Genomic DNA, 26,433 nt, shown 5'->3' on the forward strand with positions numbered 1-26,433 from the left:
GAACGCTCCAAGTGCACATCCCCTGAGCCAGTGCAGTGCACCCAGTCAGCCAGATCCTAAGCTGGGAACACGGTCACGCTAAGTTATTTTACCAAAAGGGTTGGCATTTATGAACTATCAAAATCTGCACGTGTTTTAAAGTAGAAGTGGTCAGACTCAATACTCTGAGAAGCATTTTTTATAAACTTCCATGATTTTTCCTATTTGTATGGTCATCTCAGAGGCTTCCCTTTGCAAACTTAATAGCTGGATGACTGTTTTTGAAATGAAATCTCATTGGCTAATTATTCACTTTATTTAATTACCATTTAATTTCCACAATGTATAATGAATCATCAGAATCAGTCAGTAATGCACCTGCTGACTGGATAACTACTTTCATTTTGGTTTTCATAACAAATAACTCATAGCTACTTTCAATAAACAATTTTTTTAGGATTTTTTAACTCTGTTACTAAAATTTTACTGAGGTTTTGAGCTTTGATACTATTTTAATACTCTGCAATTCTCCCAAAAGTCCGAAAACCAGAAAGTCCTACTATGATCCAAAAGAATACAAAGAATGCTGCACTTTGAAAAGAGAGTCACACTTAGAATTTCTTTTTCATACCCAGTTAACTTTATATACAGCTACAGTATAATGCGATAGTAAATTTATACCCCTCCATTGTCACCTGTTCAAAATGCATCAGAATATTCAGGTTTTTTTTTTCTGTTTTTAAATCTCCATCAGAGCCTGTGTGACAACTGGAATAAACAAGCAGCCACGTTTTCTCATACTGGAAAAGTTCCAGAAGGGAAAGGGCTCTTGACATTACAGAGCTAAAGGAGTTTTCAAGACACTTTCTATTTCCATACTTGTTCTTTTGTATGCTAGGTTGCCTGCCATTATGTTTATGTAATTCTGACAGTGTTCTTAATGACACACTAACAGATTGTAAAACACGCTGCTGGCATTTACTTGTTTTTTATATTTTTAAAACAATGTCCTTCATGTAACAGTAGTTAAGCGCGGCAGAAGGACATCATTAGAGCCATGGTTAAACTGTAATTTACACCATTAGGAAGGCAGGAGCAATTTTTATTGCCTGGCAATTTTCTTGCTGAAATATTTGGACCATATGGCTCAATTTGTGTAATAACCTTAATTTCAGCACCCTTCAGGTCTGCCTCCATCTCCTACGGAATGGTAAAATGCGGTTTAGCAGAAAAGGCAACTGTCTATACTTAGAGAGTTGAGATTAATAACATGTCACGTCCTGTTTTTGGTGAAGGAATTCGAACAGCAGCCAGATGGTATCTCTACAAATAACTGTCAGGGGTCTTGATCTAATCAATACAATGTATTAATACATCTCCCTTCGCTGCTTCTCGAGGGGCTAGCGTGCAACATCTGGAAAGATTGGGGGGACCGCCAAGTAGAAAGCTAATCCTTTTCAGAATCAAACTGAGCCCAATTAATTTTTCATGTATACTTGATAACTGTTTCATAATGAGCTATGCGTCTTGACGGAGTTAGGGTTGGCGGCATGAGTGGCTTGTGCTTCCTATCCCCATTCAGTCCACTTACAGAAACCAACCCATTAATCAAACTATCTGGCATAAAACTGAAATCTCAGCTCAGCAAGAGATCAATAACCATCCTTAAAAAAAAAAAAAAAAAAAAAAAAAAAAAAAAAAAAAAAAAAAAAAAAAAGGCGCAGCAACAAAGACCCCACCACAGAATAAGGCTTTACTGGGCAAAAGTATCCAGGCATGACATTAGTAATTACTTTAAGAAAAACCAAAACGCAGAAGCATACTCACCTGCCAGGTACCTATACCATAGAATTTAATATTACCTTCCTGTCAAAAAGTAACATTTATGTTCATTAAAAATACACTGCCATTCTGCTTTCTTGATACAGAGGCCATCTGGCCCCTACTCACCATAATTGCTATTATAGTCTCAAAAATAATATTTATATAATGCTGTAAATTAAAAGCGTTATACAGACGGACACCCATTCCCACTCCCAGAGAGCTTTCTGTTGATAAACCCATGTTTTAGCACCATGCAGATATTAGGGTCTTGCTCCCTAAAAAAGAGGGAGCAAGATTATAGGCAAGACTATATGTGCATTCCAAGGCTTTTTGTAAAGTCTGAAAGGAGGAGAGAGAGAGGTCACTTGGCAGGCAGAAAATGGGAAACTGCAACAAGCATAGGGGAGATGAGCTTGAATGAGGCTGTGAAGCTGAGTGATGGGAATGGATTCAAAAGGGAGCAGTAAAGAGAAAGGACAGGAGGTCAGCTGAGAATACTAAACTTATCTTGCATAGGACACCCCACGGCTGTTTGATGAGAATGACTTTGGTGACTGTAGACCTGGATTAGATTCAAATGGAGTCCCCAGTGGTATGAGGCTCTATGTTATATTATCAATTCCCATGAGTCATATGGCTTGCTTTTTCTGCCTTTTTTTTTAAGGTAGAATTCTCTGTTTATTAAAACTATCCATTGTTTGCTAAAATTCCCTATGAAATATAAGCATATGACATAATGCTTCTCAACTAATTTGAATGAAAGACCTTATCTGTGGAGGGAAGTGGGGCTGAGGGTAGGATGGGGGCTGGGGAGTGGTCTTTCTAATTATCAGCTGAAGAATTCCTGTCTCTGTAACTGTTGGGCATGACTCTGGGGATTTTTAGGAAGCTGCCCTATGACTTTACCAACAAAGAGCGCTATCTTGTAGTTGCCTGATACATCCATTTAAGAATGTTGCTGAAATGTGAATTAAAATCTAGTCAAATCCAATTAAGCATTTTTAAACAGATATCTAATTTGAAAAACAGCTGTACATATTACCCAACAAATTTCTACCTCCTCTTTCTTCATTTTATTTCCTACTCATATATGAAAAAGCATCTGTAGCTTACCAAAACCTTGTTTTTAAAGCAGATTTAGTGCAGTTACACACAACAGGGTACAAAGGGAAGAATGTCCCCATATTATAGCTTCCTAACAAATTATACTTAGTAAGGTGAAGGTTTGTGGGGGTTTCTGTTTTATTTTGTTTTTACAAATTAGAAAACAATCTGTCAGTGGTGTTTTCCTACAGTGCCTGGTTAGTCTGATCTTAGTCTCAATGCAAGAGTTACAGAAAACATAAATAAAAAGCATATATAAAAACATTCTCCATACAGAGAAACAGTATATATGGAGCATTTATACAATCTCAGTTAGCCTTTAGCCTTCATCAGGTGGTCACTTATTCCCTTATGACTGCAGATGCACAAACTGAAAAGATCACCATTGCCAGAGTGCTGCCCATAACCACCTTTCTGTCAGAGGGTACCATCTTTTATATCCATCTGACTGTGTAATTCCACTGTGTGGGTTAAGAAAGCTGATTAATCAGTGTAAAATTAAACACCTTCTTTGTCTGACACTTGCCCATAGTGGAACACAAGTGCACCAGACAAAAGCAGTCTTGTGTGAACAGCTGCAGGCCAAGGATGGAAAATGTCCAGGCCTTAGATGTTATGGAGGTTTCATGGTGTATAGAGGACATTCATGACTTTAACTAGGTTAGATACCTTAAGTCAAACATTATAAATATCTCTCAAAAGACCTAACTCTCCATGTGTTTCACTGATCAAAAAAAGACCTACATAATGGGTGAAAAATGGATCCTGCACAAGGAGAAGCCCAAGGATAAAATACACTAGATATTTCCAAATAGGTAACTAATTTTTTTGTAGAAGAAATTACCTATTGATCCAGGCACTCTGGTCTAGTCAATCTGGAATGTGTGATTAGGCATGGTCAGACATAACCCTCTCAGTGTTTTTACTTCTGGTCCAAAAATTTATGGCCAGACAAAGTTATGTTAACTTCATGTTGGACACTGAATTAGGGAGAAAACATTCAAGAAAAAATGCAGTGAAATAAACTTCTTTGCTATAACTTCACTAATTCAAATCACCAGCTGCCTGACAACATATTAAGACCTCCCAGGCACCAGACAAACCTTTTCTTGCTACCCTGCAACCTAACTTGCAAGGATTCTTTCATTCTTGGCAGAGTTCCAGCAGGATCTAAAGCTATGTTTCTGCAGCTGCTGAAAATATCCAGGAGACACTGAAGTGGGCTTGTTTACAGCAAGGATGGTATAAATAGAAAAGATGAAGCCTCTCTCTTTCTCTCTCACCATTCCCATCCAGTTCTATTACCACAGTACTTCAAAATCATCAAAGTTGTGCAACAATCCATTTCATCCTTTCTGCTCTAATTAGGCATTTCTACATGTCTGTCTTGATAGGTGGGGCTTACTGAAGCACTTAATCAGTTTCTGGAGGGGCATCATAGTGCCAATCCAACTGCTTATTTAAACAGAGCTATAGTGCCAAATCCAGCATATTCTGCAGCAGCATGGAAACAACAGAATCCGTGAGACACAGATTGCCTCACACACTTTTTTCAAGCTGCCTTCAGTGTGAAGGAGCACTTGTTCTGTATTCATCCTATGTAAGCTTAACAGTTCTAGAGATTAAAACACGGAAAGCATTTTATATTACTGGGCTTTCCTGGCAAATAAAACAATTAGAGCAATTCCAGTACAAGCCCTTCCTGAAACTGTGCTAACGAGGCCTTGAATCTTAAAAACTGCATTTAAATCAAACGATTCATTTGCAAAGCCATCACATACAGCACACACGTAGTAGGTGGGGATCATTTCATTGAAATTAGAAAGCAAATGTCTCTATACATGAGAGGTCACCAGTTGTTGTACATTAAAATCTTCTCACTGTTAGGCATAATTAAAATACTCTAACAGTGGTTTCAGTAATTTAAACATTGCAGTATTGTTGTAATATTTTTCTAGGCTTCAAGAGTTCACAATTGTTTGGTCCAATCAAATCTGGGAACACTGGAGAAGTTATCACCCATCAAGGTAATTACTTTCAAGTTGAAATAATTACTCCATCAATGTTAATGGTCTTTCAACTTCAATAAAGCACTCACCTGCCGATAATCACAGCTAACCTCTTGCTCTCATGCAATTCCCTCTCTATTTAGCGGGTTATATTACAGCCGTTAGAGTGGTCACTTGTCCTGAACAGCTGCTGAATTTCACTTTGATCGTCTGTGAACCATAAAAAAATTAGTCATCTGTGTATGATTTCCCCCTAACCCATAAGCCCTTGCAGAGCTAAGGAGATGATCTTTCGGCTGTATTAGGGCACTGCTGAGCAGCCATCTTGTTTCTGGTTGTGCCTACTTTCCACTCACTAAGAGCAGCACAGTAGCCTAATTAACTTTTGCCCTCCACTGCCGTTCACAGCTTTCATTCTTTTCTAAGTAGCACATCTTCTGAGCTTCTGGCAAGTGCAGGGATTCCTTCACTTACTCTCATCTTGTTTTCTTAAGAGTGCAGTCCATTTCCCGGGCATCTGAAATAGGCATGCATAAAAAAGATTCCCTGGTCCCTCTCCCTGGCATAGTTATGCAAGAAGTAATTGAAGTTTTTAGCCACAAGAATAAGAAAGTTGCCGTGTACAGTCCTTTACACTGCATTAGTGAATAATATTATGTACAAGGAAGTCAATAACTATGGGGTAGGAAGTCAATAACTATGGGGTATCTCATTTCTAATGCTGCCAAATGTTCACTGGTCTATATGAGGAAGCAGAAATGAGGGACCACACATGAATGTATTATGTATTTCTAAATGTGACAAATAAAAAGAAACTAACTCCAGAGGCATGATTCCAGATATCTGTAAAATACTGCATAGGAGGTGTGTATATACAGCAGTACCGGCCACTCTAGATTATTTGTGATATAGTATTTTTGATATGGAGTTTTTCAACAAATAACCTGTATTTAATATACTTACTCAGGTTATAAATTTGGTATATAAATTGCTGTCTGCTTATAACAACATAATCATGCAAGCCAAAACCTCATCCTCTTACCAAAGTCTTTATTATTGCTATTCTGCAACACAGATTTCCCTAACACAGATGAAATACTGCCAAGAGGAGCTTGGCCAGTGTAGTTATATACCATCTCCCAAATAATGTAAGGGAAGCCAACATGTGCTCTCAACTGTTAGCATAGCTGCATCCAAACCAAAGGCTTTGCTGGTGCAGTGATAACAGCTAAGAGATGTGTTAATTTTTTACACCCCAAGCTGGCATAGCTATGCCAAAAAAAATCCTTTAATGATAAACTTGGCCTGAGAGCTTCACGCTGCAAAATATACTCTAAGAAGACCTTTGCTTCTGGGTAAGCGCAGGTGCAGAATTTCCTGGGAATAAGGTCTATCACACTTACATCCATCTCTTGCATCTTGTAACAAGCACATTGAACTTTTATCTACACTTTTCTGAGGTGAATTTAACACACTTGAGACCTTGATTTTACATAATAATAATTGGGGGGCACTGCCCATAGCAGGCAGTTTTTCTTTTTAACCCTCATTTCTGTATGCTTTTCCTTCTCCAAGGAATCGTGAACTTCTCCATGCTCACATTCTAACAGCTACATAGTCTTCTTACATTTTTTACTTTTCTTCTTGGCTTTGAATTCTTCTGCTCACGACAAACAACCAAACACTTGATATAATTGTCATGGGAAAAATAGCATTACACACCCCACAAAACATCTACTGAGAAACGTCTAAACCTACCCATGGTTTTACCTCACAGCAACATTTGGAATACAACAGGTAAGGAACTGTGATGCTTTGATGCTGTTTGGCAGGCACTGGCTTTATAATGAAATCAGCTCTGGGTTCTATGTTCACAAGCTTAAGCCCTAAGTTCACAAGAGCGAGAAGCTTGCTTTGACAATTTAGTCACTTTATGCAGATTTCTGTAAATGAGAACTTACTGTCAATCCATTTCCCTACAAACACATCTGTCTTTTGTTAATGCTGTCAAATAAGACACTAAATATCATTCTTGCTTTAGAGGGTTACAATGAACTGCAAAGACATTGTGGGAGACACTTGTACTGCTGTAACCAGTCTTGACTTGACTTTGCTCTGCAAATAAACCAGAATGTCAGTTTAACTTGCTGTCACCTAACATCTGTCACTACACTCCTGGCCAAACAAGCTAAGGAAATGGGTGACACTGCTCTTTAACTGTGAAGCATCAAAATGGCTCACTGTATGTCACTTGCTTCTAAGGGTACAGGGAGATCCTCCTTTCGTTTCAGTGGCAGCAGCTCTTGCTCTCAGAATTGAGTTCTCATTTTCACCTCCATAGGCAGTGTAAAATTTCAAAGAGTCAGTGATAAGCTAAAGGTTCCAGGCAGCCATACCTTTGATGTATTAATTCAAATACATATTAATGCATCTTAAGTGGGGAGTGAATAGCTGCATTTTGGGAAGGTAGAGTGGGTAAGTCTGTCAAATTGTTTGAGAACACAGAAGATGCTTCTCATTTGGCTCTGGAAAGGGATGGAAACGAAGCTGTCAAACTAGAACAGTCTGCAGGGACAATACTGAAAGCTTAATTTGTATCCTGCAGTGTCACAAGGATTGTATTTCCACTTTAGGTTTCAGTCAGGCTTTATGTCCTGTGGCAGACAAGCACGAGGGTGGGATCAGCTACTGTGATTCTAGCACTGGTTGTTTTTTGTTTGTTTGTTTGTTTGTTTGTTTTTTTCTGGAATAATCTAATGGGATAAGAATGGAGTCTAACAGATTAAATAAAGGACCGAACTCATTGCTCATTTAATACTTTAAGTCTTACTTGTAACATGGAAGCTCGTGTGAGAGAATGACTAATGGCATATCCCACAAGGGAGCTCCAATAGAGATGCTTTAGGAGATTAAATGATTTAGCCTAGTACCCCTGAAAGCTATATTTTAAAGGGGCAGAAGTTTAATCATTGGAATGCTAGTTCTTTCAATAAAATTACATTTTAATTAAAGTATCTGATTCACAAAGCCACAGTTAAGGGTACACGTGCAATTTCATGATAAAATTCTATTTTTAGGGGTTCAACTTTGAAAGTTGGTGTCCAGGTTTTTGCTTGCTGGGATAATTGACCTAACCTCCTGAAGATATCTTTGATAACAGGACTCTTTGCAATTTATGTCAATAACTTTGATTCAAAGCTTTAGCTCTTCTGCTATATTCAGAAGAGGTAGGACTCAGATCTCAGGTCCTTGGTATAAATCAGAAACAACTCTACTGAGTTAATGCAGCTCCAACAGCCTAAAATGAATGCAACTGATGGATAAGATGTGCAGAAAGATTCCTCCCCGAAGGGTAGAATAATATTTAAAATAAAAAAGGGTAGCAAAAATAATAATCCATACAGGTTCATGACAAAGAGCAGTAGAAAAACCATGCAAGTCAGCTTTGGTGCAATGCTAGTCAGCTATACACATGCTGCCAGAATGTTATTTTGATTCAGGACAACGTTTAGGGAAAAGAAATGATTTTGGAGCCAGGAAAATACTAATTCAGTAAATAATAGCTTGTTAATCTAAAAGGCTTTTAAACTGATGCTGTTAAAGAAACACACTGTGGCAACATTATTTAAAAGACCATTTTGGTAGGTTTTATTACCCACAGTACAACCATCTTGGACATTTTCTGTTGTTGTTGGCATGCTTAGAAGACATTGCAATGCATGACTGGCCAGGTCAATTCTGATGCTCAGCAACACATTGCATGATGCTGAAGTAGAGTATTAGGAGAAGCCTTGTCATTTCACCAGTTTTAAAATCTTAGGTGTATCATCATAATTATGATTGAGATGATTTTTCTTAAAACAAGTTAAGGGAGCTACGTTGCAAAACGCCACTGAAGCCCAATAACTCCAGAATCCCAGTCTCCTTTTTAAAGCCTAGCATGCTGTGCAATGTGAATGCAACTGCTTCAAGAAGGTAAAAGTCTATATTCCTATCATTCGGTTCAGGACCTGTTTTCTTTTTCAGAAAAAGATGTATTATAAACTTAATACTTCCAGGAAGCTAGACACAAAACAGCTTTGGAACCATATGATAACACGAGTATGTAAGATTACTGAGCTGGAAAGTTCTCCCACCATCTCATGTAGAGATCTGTCTGAGGAAGTTACGTAGAGGTTATTATTGGGTATTCCAGAGAAGGGTCTCTAGGATCCTACTAGAATGTCACTATACTTTATAATTGGGATAATTAAGAATTCAGAGGATTTCCAGTGTTATTCAATACAAACATGGGCTATGAAGATAATTTAGGGAAAATTGTAGGTTTATGAATTTGAGATGGCACTGCTGAGGAAATCAAACTTTATTACAACCTCCTAAAGCATTTTCTAAAACTTGTTTTCAGATGATAGCCAAGTACAGCAGTACTATCCTAATATACAGCTGTTCAGTCCAACTACCTGTAAGCTGTCTTGCTGTAGAAAGACTAGAATGTAATATATAAGTGAGAGGAGCAGTGGTAAATGCACAAAACATTACCATTTCTGTCACTGATTTACACAACATTGTCAGTCAGTTCACAAAACAGCCTACTCTTTCCTGAGTCTATCCCTTCACACACTGAGAAGAAACAGGAAAAGAAAGGAAAGGAAAAGCCATATCAGCAGTGCACGGTAACATTCTACTATAAGTACATGTAGTGGAAATAAAAGTAGATCTGCTTTTATTACTGATGAATCATGAAGGGAACATGCAAACGCATATACGAACTATGTAACTACTAATTAATTCATTCACTTTATGATTCCAACTGAATTTAAAAAATAGAATTATATACAAGGAGGAATGATATTGCTGTTCTTTGTGCACATTCTGTGAAACTATTTCACAGTCAGACAAAAAGCTCAGGACAGTATTTTCAGAGTGAGGCTGACAAAGGTAGATGTGCATAATTCCTCCAGACATGACACATCCATGCTTTTGAGTAATCTACTTGCCTCTACCAGAAATCCAGAATTAATGCAAAATGTTTCAGTCTTCACTGGGCGAAACACAAAATTTAAACCAACAAAACTACTGGCAATTGGAAACCCCACTTTTCTAGCCAGTGTTAAGTGAGATTCTAAAATACAACAGAGAACAAAGCAGAGCAAAAACATCTTAAAACTGGTTTTGTGGTCCAGTTCTTACCATTACAGTTAGTGCTGTAACAGCTGGGGTGCTAAATGTCGGGTCGCTGCGTTTTTCCTGATAGACCACTCGATACAGGGATATCACACCATTGGGAGAGACAGGCTGGGTCCAGTTCAACCGCACTGAGTATGCACTTGTTGCTTGTGCCCAAGGGGCTCCCATGCCCCATGGGGAAGCCTCCAGAGTTTGGGTTGAAGCCCACAAGCTGTCCACTGACCCCACAGAATTTTGAGCTCTGGCACGATATTCATAGAGAGTAAAAGGCTGTAGGGCATCGGATGCATCAATAAACTCCAAGGCTCCTTCAGTCCAGATGAACAAAAGCAGCTCTTCTTGACTGCCCACAGGACGTCTGGAATTAAATAAAAAGCAAAAGGCTTTTTATTTTAATAAAGTATTAAGTAAATAAATTTGAAAATAACTTTGGCAGTCCATAGTAATAGATCCTGAAGTTCCAAGTTCAATCTGTACCTCAGAAAAACACAAAACTTATTTCCATAAGTTACACACACACACACAAGGAACTGCCTACCTATCTTTGCATCTTAAAAGCATTTCCCTGAACCTGAGTTAGGTACTGAGTAGTGAAGACAAGATTTCTGAGGCAACCAATGATTCTTCTTTAACTAGAAGAATATACTAGAAAACATGTCAAACAAGTGTGATGTCACAGTCCAGAGTACCAGAGTAACAACAGAATAGCACATTGTCCTTCTAGGATAGAACACATCACAAATGAGACTTTCATAAATGAGAATGTGAAATTTTAAACATCTATGTAGTTGCTAAGTAATGACTTGAATTGCAATATGGGTGCAAGTTTTCAACATTTCTGAAAATCAAACTATTTATGGAGGTACTCACCTCAGGATCCCTCATTTATGGAAAACTTATGACCAATTTAGTGGAGAAAAATATTACCTAGTGAAGAAGGGATAAATATTCTATCATGCCCTCAAAACTAAAGCTGTGCACTTTCAAATTCTGGTTTGCACACAATAAATATCCCATTTTTTCTTGCAAATGGAATAAGTAATCCCTTGTGCATAGACTTAGCTGAATTTGCAGCTAAACCACAAAACCTCATTAAAATATCACAAGTAGAGTTTTCTGTAATAAGCGACATATTTTTTCCAACGCTATTTTTGTTTAAAAATGCAAACTTAAGATATATGAGGACAATTCACTGTAGAGGCTTTTGTCACAATGGGGTTTTATTTTTGTACATATTTATACATATATATGTGTATGTACACACACACATATGTACACATATATGTATATACAGGGTTATGACTATGGATGATCCTAAGCCCCTTTGTAATATGACCCCTTCTACTATATAATTTACAACAGTTTTAATAAGCCAAGCACTCATCTTCAAAACAGAGTAATCAAATCAATTCTTTCACTTGGCATAAAAATGTTTGTGTGAAATTAAGTTGGTTACATTTAAACAGTGTGATAAATCTCAATGACGGTTGTGCTGTACTGCACATGAATTTAAGTATTTCTACTACTCTTCACAGAAACCTTAGCCATTGCAGAAAGTAAAAGCACTTTCACCCTCCATGCCAAAACCAAAAAAACAAATTAGATTATCTGCCACTTTTAGTGCAAGTAGGGCAAATCTGCAGAAGTAAAATTAGTTTGTCTGGCTGCTGGGTGTCATCATCACTACACATACACAGAAGCGTAACAACATTTCTTTGGCAACAGAAAATCTGTGCTTCAAAAAATTCTGTTGAATTTGATTTTGTTAGATCAAACCAGGAAATAACTCAAAATTTCTAATTGCAACAATTTTTTTAGAACTAGGAGTCTTAGCTGCTTGTTATTCCCAGGTATTAATACACAAATAGGAAGACTATAACAAATGCATGTGTGTAGATAGCTTCATCCTTTCTGTATATGGACAGATAAGGCATGAACGAAGACACTACCTTCTTATATGAAGTGGAATAATTTTTGCTAAATTCTGAGATAAGCAGACTGTATGGACACTGTTCTGTTTATAAGGGTTGAAGTGTGGTTTTTTGTTTGGTGTTTTTTTTTTTTTTTTAATAGAAGTTTTGAGGTACAATATCATTAGTGTAGAGAAACAGGAAAGTTGTGTGTTGATACTGAGGGTTGGTTGGCAGAACTGGGCAAAGAATGGCAAGTAGAGGAAGCAGGAAAGATTCCCTAGGAATTCTCAGTCTCTCTGTAAGAGCTGGGGTCCAAAATTTCCCATTGTCTCCAATATTCCACCAGCAGTTTTTAATACAATTCCCTGTGCTCTGTTATAAGGGCAAATTAAGACTTATGCAGAACTCTCCCCAGGATGCTGTTAACTGATGTAATGCAAGACACATAATTTTGAAATACTATATCTTCCTCCTGCACCTAAAAATACAGTCTTTTCTCCATGTAGTCAAAAACATGCCTAAAAAAATCTCTGTAAATAAGGGAAAAGAGAGTGTATTTTAATGCAATAAAGTCACATTTAACGTCTTGCTGACCGAGCAGTATGGCCCTTAAATGAATACACAAATTTATGTTTTATAAATATTCTAAACTCTGTGATAAACAGTTTTTTCCACACTGAAAGATCAAATATGCCACCAACTGTAAGCTCATCCACAGGCAAATCTGTACAATGTAGCCTGGTTAAGTATTTAGATCTTATTACTGCTGAATATTTAATGAATGAAGCTTATGGTTAGGTAAATGGTTCCATCTGTAGTGCTAAAAACCAGAATATCTTCATGTATGAATAAACTTTGAGCAGAAGTGGTTGAACAGTCTGTAATCATTTCAATCGTCTTAAGATTTAAGATTCAGCTGCTCATTTAACTGGAAGTGTTTCTTACGTACAATGAGCTGCAAAGGAGAATAACATTTCCAAGAGCTGGAAGCTGCCTCTGAATCTGCATAGCCTGATTTGCTGCTTACATTCATTTTAAAGATGCTCAGATAGTTATTTTTATAAGGGCAAATTCTCCCTTCCCCACTGCCAATCTGAGCTGGATGACATAAGAATGAGAACACAATCTTCTTTGTGACAGCTGACTAGAGAGCTGCACGCCAAGGACTGCAGCGACGCCGAGTGCAACACTCACCCCTCAGCCCCCTCACGTGTGAAGAGACAGTGAATCCCCGAGGTCTCGCAGGTCAAACCAGAATTATTCTTCACAAGTTTACCTTCTGTCATACAACAAAACTACAGTTTTAGCAGTGCCTGCTGCTTTGCTTACCAGAGTGAGTTATTTCTAGGAACATTGGTAAGTCCTGGGGTGAAATTCAAGTGACCGGGTAAACACACTGTCAAATGTGGTGGAACAATGCAACATCAGCAGTCCCCCCTCTACAGTTTAACATTTAATTAAACAAAGAAACTTCACTTACCATTTATATAAATCTATACTAATGTAGCTTTTATGTCTGGGGGTACATTTTTTTTAATATGTTTTGATGTTAAAAAAATGAACAAAAGCAATTATTGCACGTAATATGCTAGTTTAGATTGTGTATTGTATCAACGACAGGTGTAAATGAAACCCTTCAGGAGTTCTGTATTCAATGACATAGCCATCCATAGGGATTCTTATATTAAATCATCTAGTAACATATGTTCCTTGGAAGCTGTTTTGGGTGCAATTCATGGTTAAGGATATACAGTTAAGCAATGAATTACTCATAAAGAGTCAGTCTAGAAGCCTGTTGCAAGTCATAGCAACCAACAGCCACTGAGACATGTCTTCTGTCTTAAACTGCCTGTTGATTTTTCTGCTACACTTTCACCATCAGGACTGCTCCTCTAATGAGAGCTACATTTCAATCTCACAAATACACACTAAATAATATAACCACATTGGGCATGACATAGTCAGTTTGACAGAAATTCAGACACTCCTTTAAGCAAGTTACAAAAAAAAAAAACTTAAAATTTTACAGGTGGTATTTTTTAAGAGCCATCTCACGTGCCTCCTACACAGTTAATGCTGGTGGTCAACAGAGAGCAGTTTCATTAACTGATGTGACTTATATCTTATTAAAATACAGCAAGAAATAAATCACTTATTTCCATAATACTATTTTTCCAGACTAGCAACTTCTGTGGTTGTCACAGAGACGTTATGTCATAGGAATGGAAAAAGAAGTAGATTAGGTGGTTATCTCATGAATCAGGTCTTTTCTCATTCACAATCTCTTCCAAGTTGTGGTCCTTGCTAGAAAAGTTTAAAAGCCTCATATATGTGTTTAAAACTACTATATTAATCAAAAATAAAATATCATCATCTCTTTTCTCATGAAATAACATTTTAATTTTTTGGTTTCTAGCAAAATGGCTGCAAGCTTGCGAATGCTTTTATATGCTAGAGGAAAGCAAGAGTCCTGCCATTTTAATGCAAAGATCTGCACACTCACACTAGCTCCCGAAGCATTCCAGGTTTTGAGTTAAATGAATTTATTTTGGTGGTGATGCGGTAAGGAAGAGGCACATGCTGAAGAAGAAATTACATGCCATAACCTCCCATAGAAATACTGCAGTCTTGCTGCTATAACAATGTAAGGCTATGTGTGGCTACAAAATGAAAAAGAACTATGTGCTTACATCCCATTTCTGATTTTTTTGCAGCTATCTGAGAAAGATTTGATATTGTTGTTGTCTAAGCACATTTAAACTTCAGCTGAAATAACTGCCAAGTGATTCATGCCTATGTAGGTGAATATACCGATTGTATCTGGAGCCCCAGTGCGCCATTTTCATTTCACTTTAAATAAAAAACAAAATGTATCTATGTCAGTCAGTGCCCTTCTGCTGTACTCAGAGGTATCAAACAGGCTACAATTATGATTGTGAAGTGATTGTGTCACATTGGAGGAAGGTTTATTGCTTTTGAGTCTGCTAGGCAGTAACACATTCTGTTTCATATTACTCTTTATATCATTGTTTGGCTGTGACTAGAATAATCAAATGCCATCAAATGCTGTCAAATTCAATTTACAGTATTTTTCACTGAAGCAGGCTTTCTGCATTATATTTCCTGTTTTCCCTTTCTATGGTTGCCATGGAATAGCAGCGGTAATCATCAGCTTTATTTACAAAACCAACAGACTGAAGACATGTCTTGGGCTATAACACACACTTTATTCCTCTTTATGCAGGGGAGGGACTTGGGTGTTTTGATCAGATAATTAAAAAAAGGCAAACAAAAGGATATTTCAAGACAGCAGGAATTTTTAGAGGCTACTAACATGTTTAAGGCAAAAATGAATTTATATTAATTATCACTGAGGATTCCAAACGGTAATTTGATTCCATGTCTTCTCAGTCACACTAATATAATAAAAACTCCGAGATTCTTTGTGGAATGTTAAGATCAGCCCAGTATGTGTTTGCCATCCATACTTAGAGCTGGAAAAAACAAGAATTTCAGTGTTTAAACTCTTCTCCAATATATGGCTTGAATTTTGTATTCTCTGACTTCTGAAGCTATTCAAGAAGGTTGCTTCAGCGAGCTTTTAACAAAGGGTCAATGGGCACAGTAGACATTGGCACTCTGCTAGTTTAATACTGCCCTAACCATAGCTATCTATATAGAAAAATCTTCACACAGACCTTAGGAAACTCCTCATAGGAAGTGAGAATGTGTCAGTCAACAACCTAGACAGGGCAGAGGAATACAAACACCAAGGAATATAAATAGGTGCACTGCAATCACTGTCCAGATTACTTACAAACAGGAACATAAATTGGAAAATTGATCCGTTTTAGGAACCTAGATACCTTTTTTCACTTTTAAAAGTCTCAGAAATGGTGCATTACTCCTGTTTCCATTCTAAAATTCTCAACTGTCTATCAGAGAGGATTGAAGTTTGTGCCTAGTAGTCTGGGTAAACACAGTATGAGTATCTATCTTACAATTTTTTTGTAAGATTTTTTGTTCCTTTGAGTTTTTAAAAAATATCTTTTCATACGTTTTTTGTTATTTATAGTTTAGAAAGGTGATTGTTGTGTGAGCTCATATTCTCAACTTGGCCATTCACAGATCAGAATCTTACCTTAGCATTTGAAAGGTAATACATATTTTTTCATATACTTCCACACCTTTTTCACCTCCTAGTATATCAAGGACTAAAGAAATGAACCATTAAGTAAGACTAAGAATCTGAGGTGATAAAGTCATTTACCTGTAAATAAAGTAGTTAGTAATGATGCCATTTGGTTTCTTAGGCGGTGTCCATTTCAATTCTATGAGTGCAGATCCAATCGCTTTAACAATAGGTGGGCTCAGTTCTCTAGGAGGTGCTTCTGCAGTTCTTGAATATGTTTGACCACCCACTCCACACCCACCTACAAAACCAGAAGTTTGCATAGTGATTGGAGCTTTGTCCTCAAGAACAAACAAACAAACAAAAATACAGTAAAAGCAAATGAATGTCAAATAAAGAAGCTCATGATGAAATATTGCCTTATTTCACCTCATTTAATTGTTAAATACTTATTTAAATTACCACAGCTCTACTGATGAATTACTCTTGATTTTCACCAATGCAGGTGAGGAGCATATTGGTTAGAAAACATCGTTTTAGAAATACTTATTTCAACAGGATTTTGAAAATTTCCATTAAATTCAAGGAATTTTGTAATTTTTGGGCTCCTCTCTCCTGTTTTTATGACTACCCCTTCTTGCTGGTGAGTAGTTACAAAACGGATTCAGTTCTGTATATCCATTTTCAAAAATTTTTAAGCTGCTTCTGAAGAGCTTTTAATAAAGTGGCACATATAACCTGAAATACATTTTTTAAATCTCCATTTAAAATATTCGTAATATATCCTGGAGAAATGTCTAATTCTTTATCCAGTGCTGGGCTTTCTTTTTACTGGGCAAACATCTGACTCCAATGTAAAAATAAGATTTCATCTCTTTTGCTGAGCTGAATCCATCCGGAAAATCTCCATTCCCTTCCAGTCACGTAGGTGATTCTTTTAAAAACTGTCTTACCATTCTGGCATGCCTGTATTCTTATCTCATACAGAGTGTAGGGATCTAGGCCATCAACAAAGGCAAAATGTGCACGTCCTACTGGCTTCACCAGTAGAGCAGGACTGCTCGCATTTAGCAAGATGTTGTATTCCAAAGGCACATTGACAATGAATATCCCTGTTGTGAAACAGAGAAGAACTGGTGATTATCTGAAATACTAACAACAGTGCAGGACAACTTCAAAGAGTCATTCATCATATGCAATTTTAAATGTAAGCCCCCCCTGGAGGTTTTCCTACTGCCTCTTTTGAAAACTACAATCATTTAAACATAAACTGAAACAGATCCATCTGCAGATTATAACTGGAAGACAGACATTACAGTTCTTAGTTAAAAACCAAAATTCAATTCAGTCAATGCCTGTGTTGCAATTGCTACTTCTGGGAAGAGTGACCTTCTGACTTGGAACCAGGCAGCTTTTATTTATTTTGGAGGAGCTACAGCTATCAAGCACTGCTGTTTGAATAGTCATATGATCAAAAAAGGGAATTGCAACCATTCAGCAAATTATCCCTTTTTAGCCCAAGAGCAGTAGCTGAGAGTAGGTTCTTAGCCTGCTTCTCCAGTAAAGTACAATACAACAGCTTGAGCCGAGAAACATGTAATTTTAACTGATGTAAACACAAACTGCTTTTGTTAAAAAAACTCCCATTTTTTACTATTTCAATTCAAACATTTTCCCCATCTATTCCCATGCTGTCAGCTCCCAATTTTCCAGTTTCATTGAGAAGCTGAAAAAACTGTTTCCTCAGAAGAACAAGGTAAGCCATATGCCACCCCATAAGAATGACAGGTATATGTTCCTGAATCTTCTCTTGTCTTCCACATGACTCTCTAGGGTTTTGGTTGGTTGGTTGGTTTGGTTTGGTTTGGGTTTTTTTTTTTTGTAATTAGGAAATAGGCTGTAGGCTTTTTATTTTTTGTCCACTCTAGACTGCTCTACACAGACAGCATCAACTTCATGAAGCCAAGAGAATGACCAAACAAGAGTGTCTGTTTCATGTGTTTCCTTCATTCAGCAGTCCTAAGGAACAGTCCTAAGAAAGAATAAAGTGCAAACTAGACAAGGTTCATTTCTGAAATGAGTCAAGATGTATCTGATTAGTAAAAGCACACTTTTCTTTCAACATAACACATACTGGAGATGTCACAGAGATGTCTTTGTGACTGCACCAAGGACCAGATGCCCACGAGCAGTTCTGAGCTTGTCCAGACCTTCAAAATCTTTCCATTTGCAACTTTGGAAAACAACTTTTTCTCTTAATTGCAGTTTTGGTCCTTTTCTGATAAATTAGCTACATTCATACTACTACCCTGAAGCTACAATTTTTTTTCACTGCTGTGCACCTTTTAGATGGATTTTTTTTTTTAGCTAAGTATGTATGTGAATATGCGTGTTAACCAAAAAAAAAAAAAAAAAAAAAGTTTACAGTAAATCAGAGATTTTAAATTTATTTGTGGTATTGATGCACTTTGGAAGATCAGAAAAATCTTTGAAATATCAAGTTTTTAAAATTCTCATAAGAAAAAGAGAATATAAGAATCCCAGAGAAATAACTTGCTGTGCCTGACTAGATGCTAGACAGAGAAAATGTCACTACACAGAAAAGTTGAAAAAATAGCCCCAAAGTAGAGGTAATCTTATTCAACTGCTCAGCTTACAGGAAGAACAAAGATGTTAGTAGTTGTTGGAAGAGGTGAAGGGAGAAGGAGACGAAAAATGCAAAAATCTCCCTTTAAAATTTTCCTTTTTCAGTGCAAAGCTTACCAGAAAAACATCAAGGTCTAAGAATGAGGAATAGAATAACAGAAATACAACTTTTAAAATCAAACTGGATGTTACAGAGTAAAACTCTAGGAGGTGATCTTGAAGTAGATTGTTTCTGCAATGAAGAAAATGAATTTTTGCCTGATGAATGGAAGATGAAATGCTCCAGAGGAGTGCACTGGAGTGTGTGTTGTATAATTTTGCAGCATTATTATTATTATTATTACTAATACGACTATTATTTTCCCCCCTATAATTGGAGGGCCTGTAAGGGATACAACTGAATATGTGGAAGCAAGAGTTTGAAATGTTAGACAGCACATCAAATAGCAACACTTTTTAACCTCCTAGTTAAGGTCCCCTTCTTCTCCAGTCCTGTCAGATATTGCAGCCAGAAAAACCCACTCTTTTATGAAAGCAACATACAATTCAGTTTTGTGCATCTGATCAGTGGATTTATCCTAAGCAAAATTCACCAGAAACCACTGAAACTGAAATTATTCAGGATTTTTCATTTCCCAAGAAAGAATAAATACAAACAAGGACAGAAGAATCTAGCCATCAGGATGCAGCAAAGGTCACTTATTTCAAAGTAATTGACCTATCTGACAGTGTTAGACAATGTTCAGACCACATTAGAAATCATTAAAAAAACTCCAAGCCACAGCTGAAACCGAAAATCTTAAAATTTTGCTAAATGTTGCACTATATTGGAAATTATACCAATAATAAATATGCTCAAGTAAAATATATTCTCAAGAAGTGAAAATGATTTTAAATAAAATCAAATAAATATCCTGAAAAATTCCAATATCCAATGGAAATCCTCCTACAATTTGACCAAATTCATTGAATACTAAGATCAAAGGATAACTTCTTCAACTGGAAAATTAAAAGATATGCTCTTACAACACAGAAACTTATAAAAAAACTCCTTTCTTTTAGAACAGCTTTCAGCATCTGCAGCCAGTCTGAAACTACTACCTTGTGTGCTCTGATGACTGAAAGAAACAAAATAGGCATATTTGTTAAAGTCAGCTGGGAAACCACACGACTTGGTTAGTTCCAGAGTTCATAAATTCATGTCAGAATAAAAGGAACCATAAAAGTACGAGTGAACCAATTTACCCTAAGTGCAAATGGCAGTTTTGTTATTTGGTGTCAAAGTTACCATGAGCACAATGACAACCTGCCATAACACATTTTCATGTTCACTAAAGAACAAGGATTTAGTTGGTTAATATTCCCAGCAATACTCTTTTTCATAATTTACAACAACTAGATGCTGATAGGTTATTTAACATTTATGAAGTTAAGATGTAATCAGAAAAACCCTGATTATCTTTACAAATAAAAAAGTTAAATTATTCCACTTTTTTTTTTCTCCATGACTTCATTTCACAGCAGGTGCACATTCTGCAATGGGACAAATCAATCAAAGGAAACCTTGGGTTTTTGTAGGTATATTTGGATAACATTTAATGGACAATTCTGTGCAAAACTCTGCAAATTAGGTTTGATGGCTTTGTGTACTTCAAAACTAGGGTAGGTCAAAAATAGAGCTTGCAGCACAAGATGCTGAACTGGAGAGGAAAAGTCAGTCTTTTACAGACTGGTCACCAAAAATCTGTTTGAAATCAATTGCTGAAAAATTTTTTACTATGGTGTGAAATCCAATCACAATTAGAGCAAAATAGTTAAACTGTTTCACTTCTAGTAAAAAAATGCCAAAATAGTATTAAATGCCATACCTTTTCAAGTTACATTTTAATATTTAAATTCACAAAATAAATCTATCTATTTGGCTTTCTGAGATCAAGTGTTTATATTATACTTCAAATATCCAGACATCTCAATATGGTTGTATCAAGTATTCCCAACAAAAATGAAAAAAAATAACAGCTGGGGATACTGACTGCTTTCAAGATGCAGAACTGTGCTAATTGAGCTTGAAAAGCTTGTCTTACAGGGACATGGAGCAAACAATAATTTAAGTGAGAAAACAAAAATGAGAAAATGTAACAGTGGCTTAGCAAAATTCAGATTTTTTAGGCCACCGATAAAGAAGGAACCAGGTTAGCTGAGGAAGCTAAGTGACAAATAAATGGCATTCAGTTACCATCTTTGATCCCAAGAAGAATAAAGTAGGAATCCTGATGTTACACAACTTTCATACTAACTGATAAGCAGACCCAGAAGTGGATAGAGTGTTACAGCATGATGAAGAAGAAGACATTTTAATCCAGATGATCATTAGCACATGAAGCAAATAACTTAGGAGCAGAGGACAGGATCCTCTTTCGAGCATGTTCAACTTTCATGTTATCACCAGCATTGAAGACACCTACAAGAATCAGGCCCCCAGTGAGGACCAGAGGTGTTGTCAATGAGATGCAAAGCAGGATGGCTACCTGCCTACCTATCCGTAACGTTTATGGATATACCCTGGGGAATGCCAAAAATGGAAAAACCTGGTGGGGTTTTTTTTTCCATTCAGCTTTTCTGCTTCTATCTGTGGCACTAATAGTTGTTCCATAAGAATTGGAACATATCCTTCCATACTGTATCAGTGAAATGTGCCGTCCCTTTGAGGTCTGTGCACTGAGGCAATGCAACACAAGATAATGGGGTACCTATTTCAGAAAATAAAGTCCTATCTTCCATAGTGAGTGAGGTGTGTCACATATTTTTTTCTGAATCCATCACTTTAACCACTGTTGGGCCACCTTGCTATTTACCTAAGTCAGGAGTTTTGAAATGCTACATACCTATAAAGTCGTAAGATTTAGATATATTACAGATGCTGAAACATTATAATTAAAACCATCCAACAGGAAGGTCTGTGTAATATGATGTGTCCATAATTAATCCTGAGGGTGATTATTTGAACCAAATTTATTACAGCAGATAAGATAGAATGACAAAGTATCTCTGATATCCACAGACAGGAAGACACTATGAACAAATACCCTCTCATCAAAACTCGGTTAATTAAAAGCATGGAGTCTATACCAGTGAAAACAACTGTTTCATCCAAGAGTGACTGCCAAGCCTTACAATCTTTATAAGTAAAGCTGCATTCTGGGTTTATAAGAGAAACCTATATTATCTCATTATAGCCTATTGTGAAAAAAGGATTCATGCACAGAAAAAAATAAATCAGAAAAAAATAGTTACTCTATGTACAATGACATAAACAAGGATAATAAGCTGTAGACTCTTTAGGCTAATCCTACCAAGCTGAGGATGTATGTGGCCCTAGATAACTGTATGCATAGGACATGTTAATGGGATCTTTGCCATTACAAAAGATCCGAATTACAGAACACACCTCCATCTGCATCTTCCACAGTCTTCCGTTTAGGGAAAAAAAACCCCACTGGAAGCATAAAGCACCTAGACTGAGAATGATACAGGACTGTGAAGGGTCAGGAATTAATTTCCTAGCTTCTGCATATAACTGTGCTTCCCCACACAGGTTTTAGTAGCATTAGTAGCATTTAGGAGCTTTCAGTAACATTTCTCTGCTGTTAGTACTCCCCATTCCTGTCAGATCAGCTAGTGGCCCTGAGGTGCTGTAATAAAAGGAGCAGCAAGATCTGCTTTCCTATCACTTTCTTAACTAAGAAGAAAATGAACGCCATCCCAGCTGAAACCAGGATAACACCCAACTGAGGCACTCTATAAAAAACAATCCCTTATGCATATTTAAAAACTTAAATAATTGGCCCCACAACAAGAAGGCAGAGAGAAAGGGTCCTGTGCAGGGCCAAGAGTTGGACTCGATGATCCCTGTGGGTCCCTTCCAACTCGGCATATTCTGTGATTCTGTGAAGTCATAAAAAATCCCTGGAAGTGAGATAAGGGTTCAAGGCACATCCCAGTATCTGGGATGAAGGACATGGACCTTCCTCAACTGAGAATGATTCCTACAGTCATCAACCCTGCATCTTCTACAGTGTCATAATATCCAGCCTTCTCCTCACCCCTCTCATTTTGTGGTTTCAGGAATACATGAACCTTTGTACACATAATCTTGATTGCAATATAACCAAATATGCTACACAGAACCTTGTTCTCCTTGCAGGCTTGTAACCCAGTGCAAGTAACAGGAATTCAAGCAGCTGGAAAAGGTCTAGAACAAGAACATGCTTTTCTGGGAAACACCCCACTCCTCACAAGCCTATGTTATTCCAGTACATTCTTAGTTTTAAATCTATTTAAAATGTTGCTGAATATTTTGTACCTTAAATTATATTCATTATCAAAACTATAATACAGCATGAGTCACTTTCCAATAAAGCCAACTGTAGATTATATGCCATTTGAATTCACCTGCCTTCTGCTGGGTTCTAAATCCTTTCAGGCAGTAGGGGAAAAAGTTTAATTTAAGATTTTAATCTTTTTCATATATTATAGCATTTCTATAATGGATTTTGTGCTTCTGAAAACTAAAAGATTGACAGCTCAGGGTATTATAGATTTATTAATCATTGCTTAAATGGGTAGGGGCAATGCTGCTAAGCACTGCAACAATACTTGCGATCTCAGCCTTGAAGGCAAAATACTTTTTCTAGGTGACTTTATTTTTAAAGCCAATTGACTCTACTGTGGCTGCTATGCAAGGATAGAACATCTTAAATAATTAGGAAGAGGAGACATTAAAAAATTCCACGAGTTCATTGATGAAACACGTGGTTGTTACTGCAATATGCAAACAAGGTTTCTAAAAGACTGATCTCATTTTAACTGAAAAAATCCCAGTATCTACAAACTGGAAGACACCTTGATGAACTAAAGAAAAAAATTATTCATTTACAGTGCTCTCATTGTCCCACAGTAACTACAGCATATAATTTTTATAATATCAGTAAAGCACATCAATCTATTAAGCTATAATCTATATTAATGAAACACAGCACAGTTTCTTATAAAAAAAAATGCTATTTTTCAATTATTCCTTCTCAGCCTACCTCTGTGGCAGGCCAAGATATTCAGGAGAAGAATAACTAGAGGAAAAATATTTCTGGACCTTTGCTGACACACCATCCTGCAAGGCAACAGATCCATATAACACTATGGTCCTTGGGCAAATAAAATTGACTCAATCAGGTCAAAGCTAGCACAGGATCTCTTTGTCACAAAACCTAAAATGTTGTCAGGTTTCTCTGATGATACCTCAGGTTAGTCTGAACAGAAGAGAAATCGTGTTCTTACCTTAATATTTGCACTCAAAAATAGTTTACAAGACCACATTAAAATACAGGGTTTTGGTAAACTAAACCTCACAACACCCATGTCAAGTATCTAGGTCAATATTTTTAAAATAGTATGTCTCTAGGACACAGCAGCTTTAGATTACTGGCTATTTCAATCATACAAACACTAATACCAAATATAAAAACCAAAAATATCAGAATCATTCAGTTGCCTACTAATTATACTAACTTTTCCATCCTTTCATTTTGCTACAAAGTACTACACAGAAATACATTTTTACCTGGCACATCCCAAGCTAGAAATATAGAATACGCATCAATTACTGTGACATTATATGGGACATGAATTTTCTCTGGTGTTCCTACTGGTGTTTGTATAACATATTTGTCACTGGTGTTGCTGCCGCCCCAAGTGCTGGCTTCCAGCTGGTAAACATATCTGCACAAACACAAAAGATGAGTAGACACTGTGGTTAGAAGCTTTAGGCATATCAGTATCAGAACATTTTCATTTTCACCAACTTAAAGTGAATAGGCTATACAAAGAGTATTACAAATACTGCACTAGTGAAGATCTTCACCTCTAAGTTTTCTTAATGTGAGAAAAGTAACTACTCAGAATAATTATCACAGAATCATAGATACTAATACTAAAATAAAAGTAGTAATACTAAATACAATACTAAATACTTATACTAAAATTAACATTGGCTTACATAAGAGAGAGATGTATTGACTCAAAAAGTGTCAAAACCAATTTTAGAATAACCTCTATAAAAATATCAGCAGCCACTTTTGACCCTGTATGTTCAATATGCACTGAAACATTATATACCATGTGCAGGGCTGTTTGTCATTTAAGCCCTGAAATTTTCTGAAGTATATTTCATGAGAAAAAAACCTCAACCAATAAGCTACCAACAAACAGTCGAAGAAAAAAATAAAAAGCTTCACTTCTTTGAATCAGAACGATGTATTCATAGAAAAGGAAAAATTATTAAGGTCTTTCCAATACTTGGAAGCCTTCTAAAAGTACTCTACCAATTTTCAGTGATTAGGTAATACTGCAAGAGAGTTTTCTTTTGTTCAGAGTACCTTATATTTTGTACATCTCACTAACACAGGTACACATGTTTTTCAATGCCTTTCACCTATTATGAGTGCTCCTTAACATGCCTTACCTACTGTTAGGCTGCAGGTTAACATCTGTGAAATTCAGGTCTGTACTGCCACCCAGGAAAATCTGCTCTCCATCACGAAATAATCGATAATGAGTAATGAGTCCATTGGGTTTCTCTGGTTCACTCCAGTACATTTCCACTTCTGTTGAGCTGACTATGATATGATGAGGTTTTGGCCATACCCCTATTAACATCACAATGACACTATTTTAATTTTATGACAGAAACATAAAGGGTTGTTTTTTTTCCTTTCCCACAGTTTGTGCTGTTGTTTTTAGCAATGTAATGAAAACATAAAACACTGCCAGGGGGAATGACAGAATTTAACATACTTCCTCTATTTATCCTATAACAAATGCAAGCAATTAGACAAGGTAGAGATTAATGGAGAACAAAGCTGAAGGCTGCAGCCTTTTTAAGCCCAGTTGTCTCTGCATATTTATTTGTGATTTAAAAAACATGCATCTGTTAATTTTAACCTCGTTAATTTAAAGAGGAGCTTGGGGAAATTTTCACAAAAACAAAGTAGAAATGCAGTGCCAGGCACTCAGTATACAGAGTGTGGTAAGATATAGATACTCCAAGAGAGACAGATCCTCCTGTGTAAATTTATACATGATAGCTTGATGGATGATAGTGGAGTTCTGCATCTTGTTAAACCATCAGAAAATACAAGCCAGTATCACCATCTCTTTGCAGTTCTATAAGAATGTCTTTTTCCCTTACCATGAGGAGCAGCTTGTAAAGTTTGACCTGAAAGTGGTTGGCTAGAAGCACACCCAGCAGATGTGCATGCAGTAAGCACGAAGCTGTAATTAGTGTATGGCTGCAGACCTAGAAAGAGCAAACAGAAGGTTAGGCTGAGATGCTGACATCAGTTATAACAAGAACGATATCACTACACAGAAAGTAACTGGACTTAAAGTTAACTTTTAGTATTTTTGCCGAACAAAATATGAACCATTCTTATATTACATTTGAATGAAAAATACTGAAATGGTGAATTCTTGCCAATTGAGGGATACATTCTCTGCTGCTTTAAAAGACCCAACAAAACAATTCACATTAAATATCTGTCTATGCTGCAATGGATCTGTGGATGTCCCTCATATAGACATATCT

At 36.7% G+C, this 26,433-nt stretch overlaps 1 protein-coding gene across 1 annotated transcript in view; it reads right to left on the reverse strand.

The window, feature by feature from the left end:
- LOC114060902 (usherin-like) overlaps nucleotides 1–26,433 on the reverse strand; it is a 316,442-nt gene that overhangs the window by 44,003 nt on the left and 246,006 nt on the right. The window contains exons 44-49 of the mRNA XM_027890772.1: nucleotides 26,038–26,145; nucleotides 25,312–25,495; nucleotides 24,412–24,569; nucleotides 17,102–17,260; nucleotides 16,287–16,449; nucleotides 10,107–10,461 (exon numbers count right to left, since the gene is read on the reverse strand). Coding sequence (XP_027746573.1) covers nucleotides 10,107–10,461; nucleotides 16,287–16,449; nucleotides 17,102–17,260; nucleotides 24,412–24,569; nucleotides 25,312–25,495; nucleotides 26,038–26,145 — 1,127 coding nt within the window. The remainder of the gene's footprint in view (nucleotides 1–10,106; nucleotides 10,462–16,286; nucleotides 16,450–17,101; nucleotides 17,261–24,411; nucleotides 24,570–25,311; nucleotides 25,496–26,037; nucleotides 26,146–26,433) is intronic.

This window comes from Empidonax traillii, unplaced genomic scaffold, assembly GCF_003031625.1.
Source record: "Empidonax traillii isolate 1590-97213 ecotype Southwest subspecies unplaced genomic scaffold, ASM303162v1 scaffold296:size1881848, whole genome shotgun sequence".
NCBI classification, from domain to species: domain Eukaryota; kingdom Metazoa; phylum Chordata; class Aves; order Passeriformes; family Tyrannidae; genus Empidonax; species Empidonax traillii.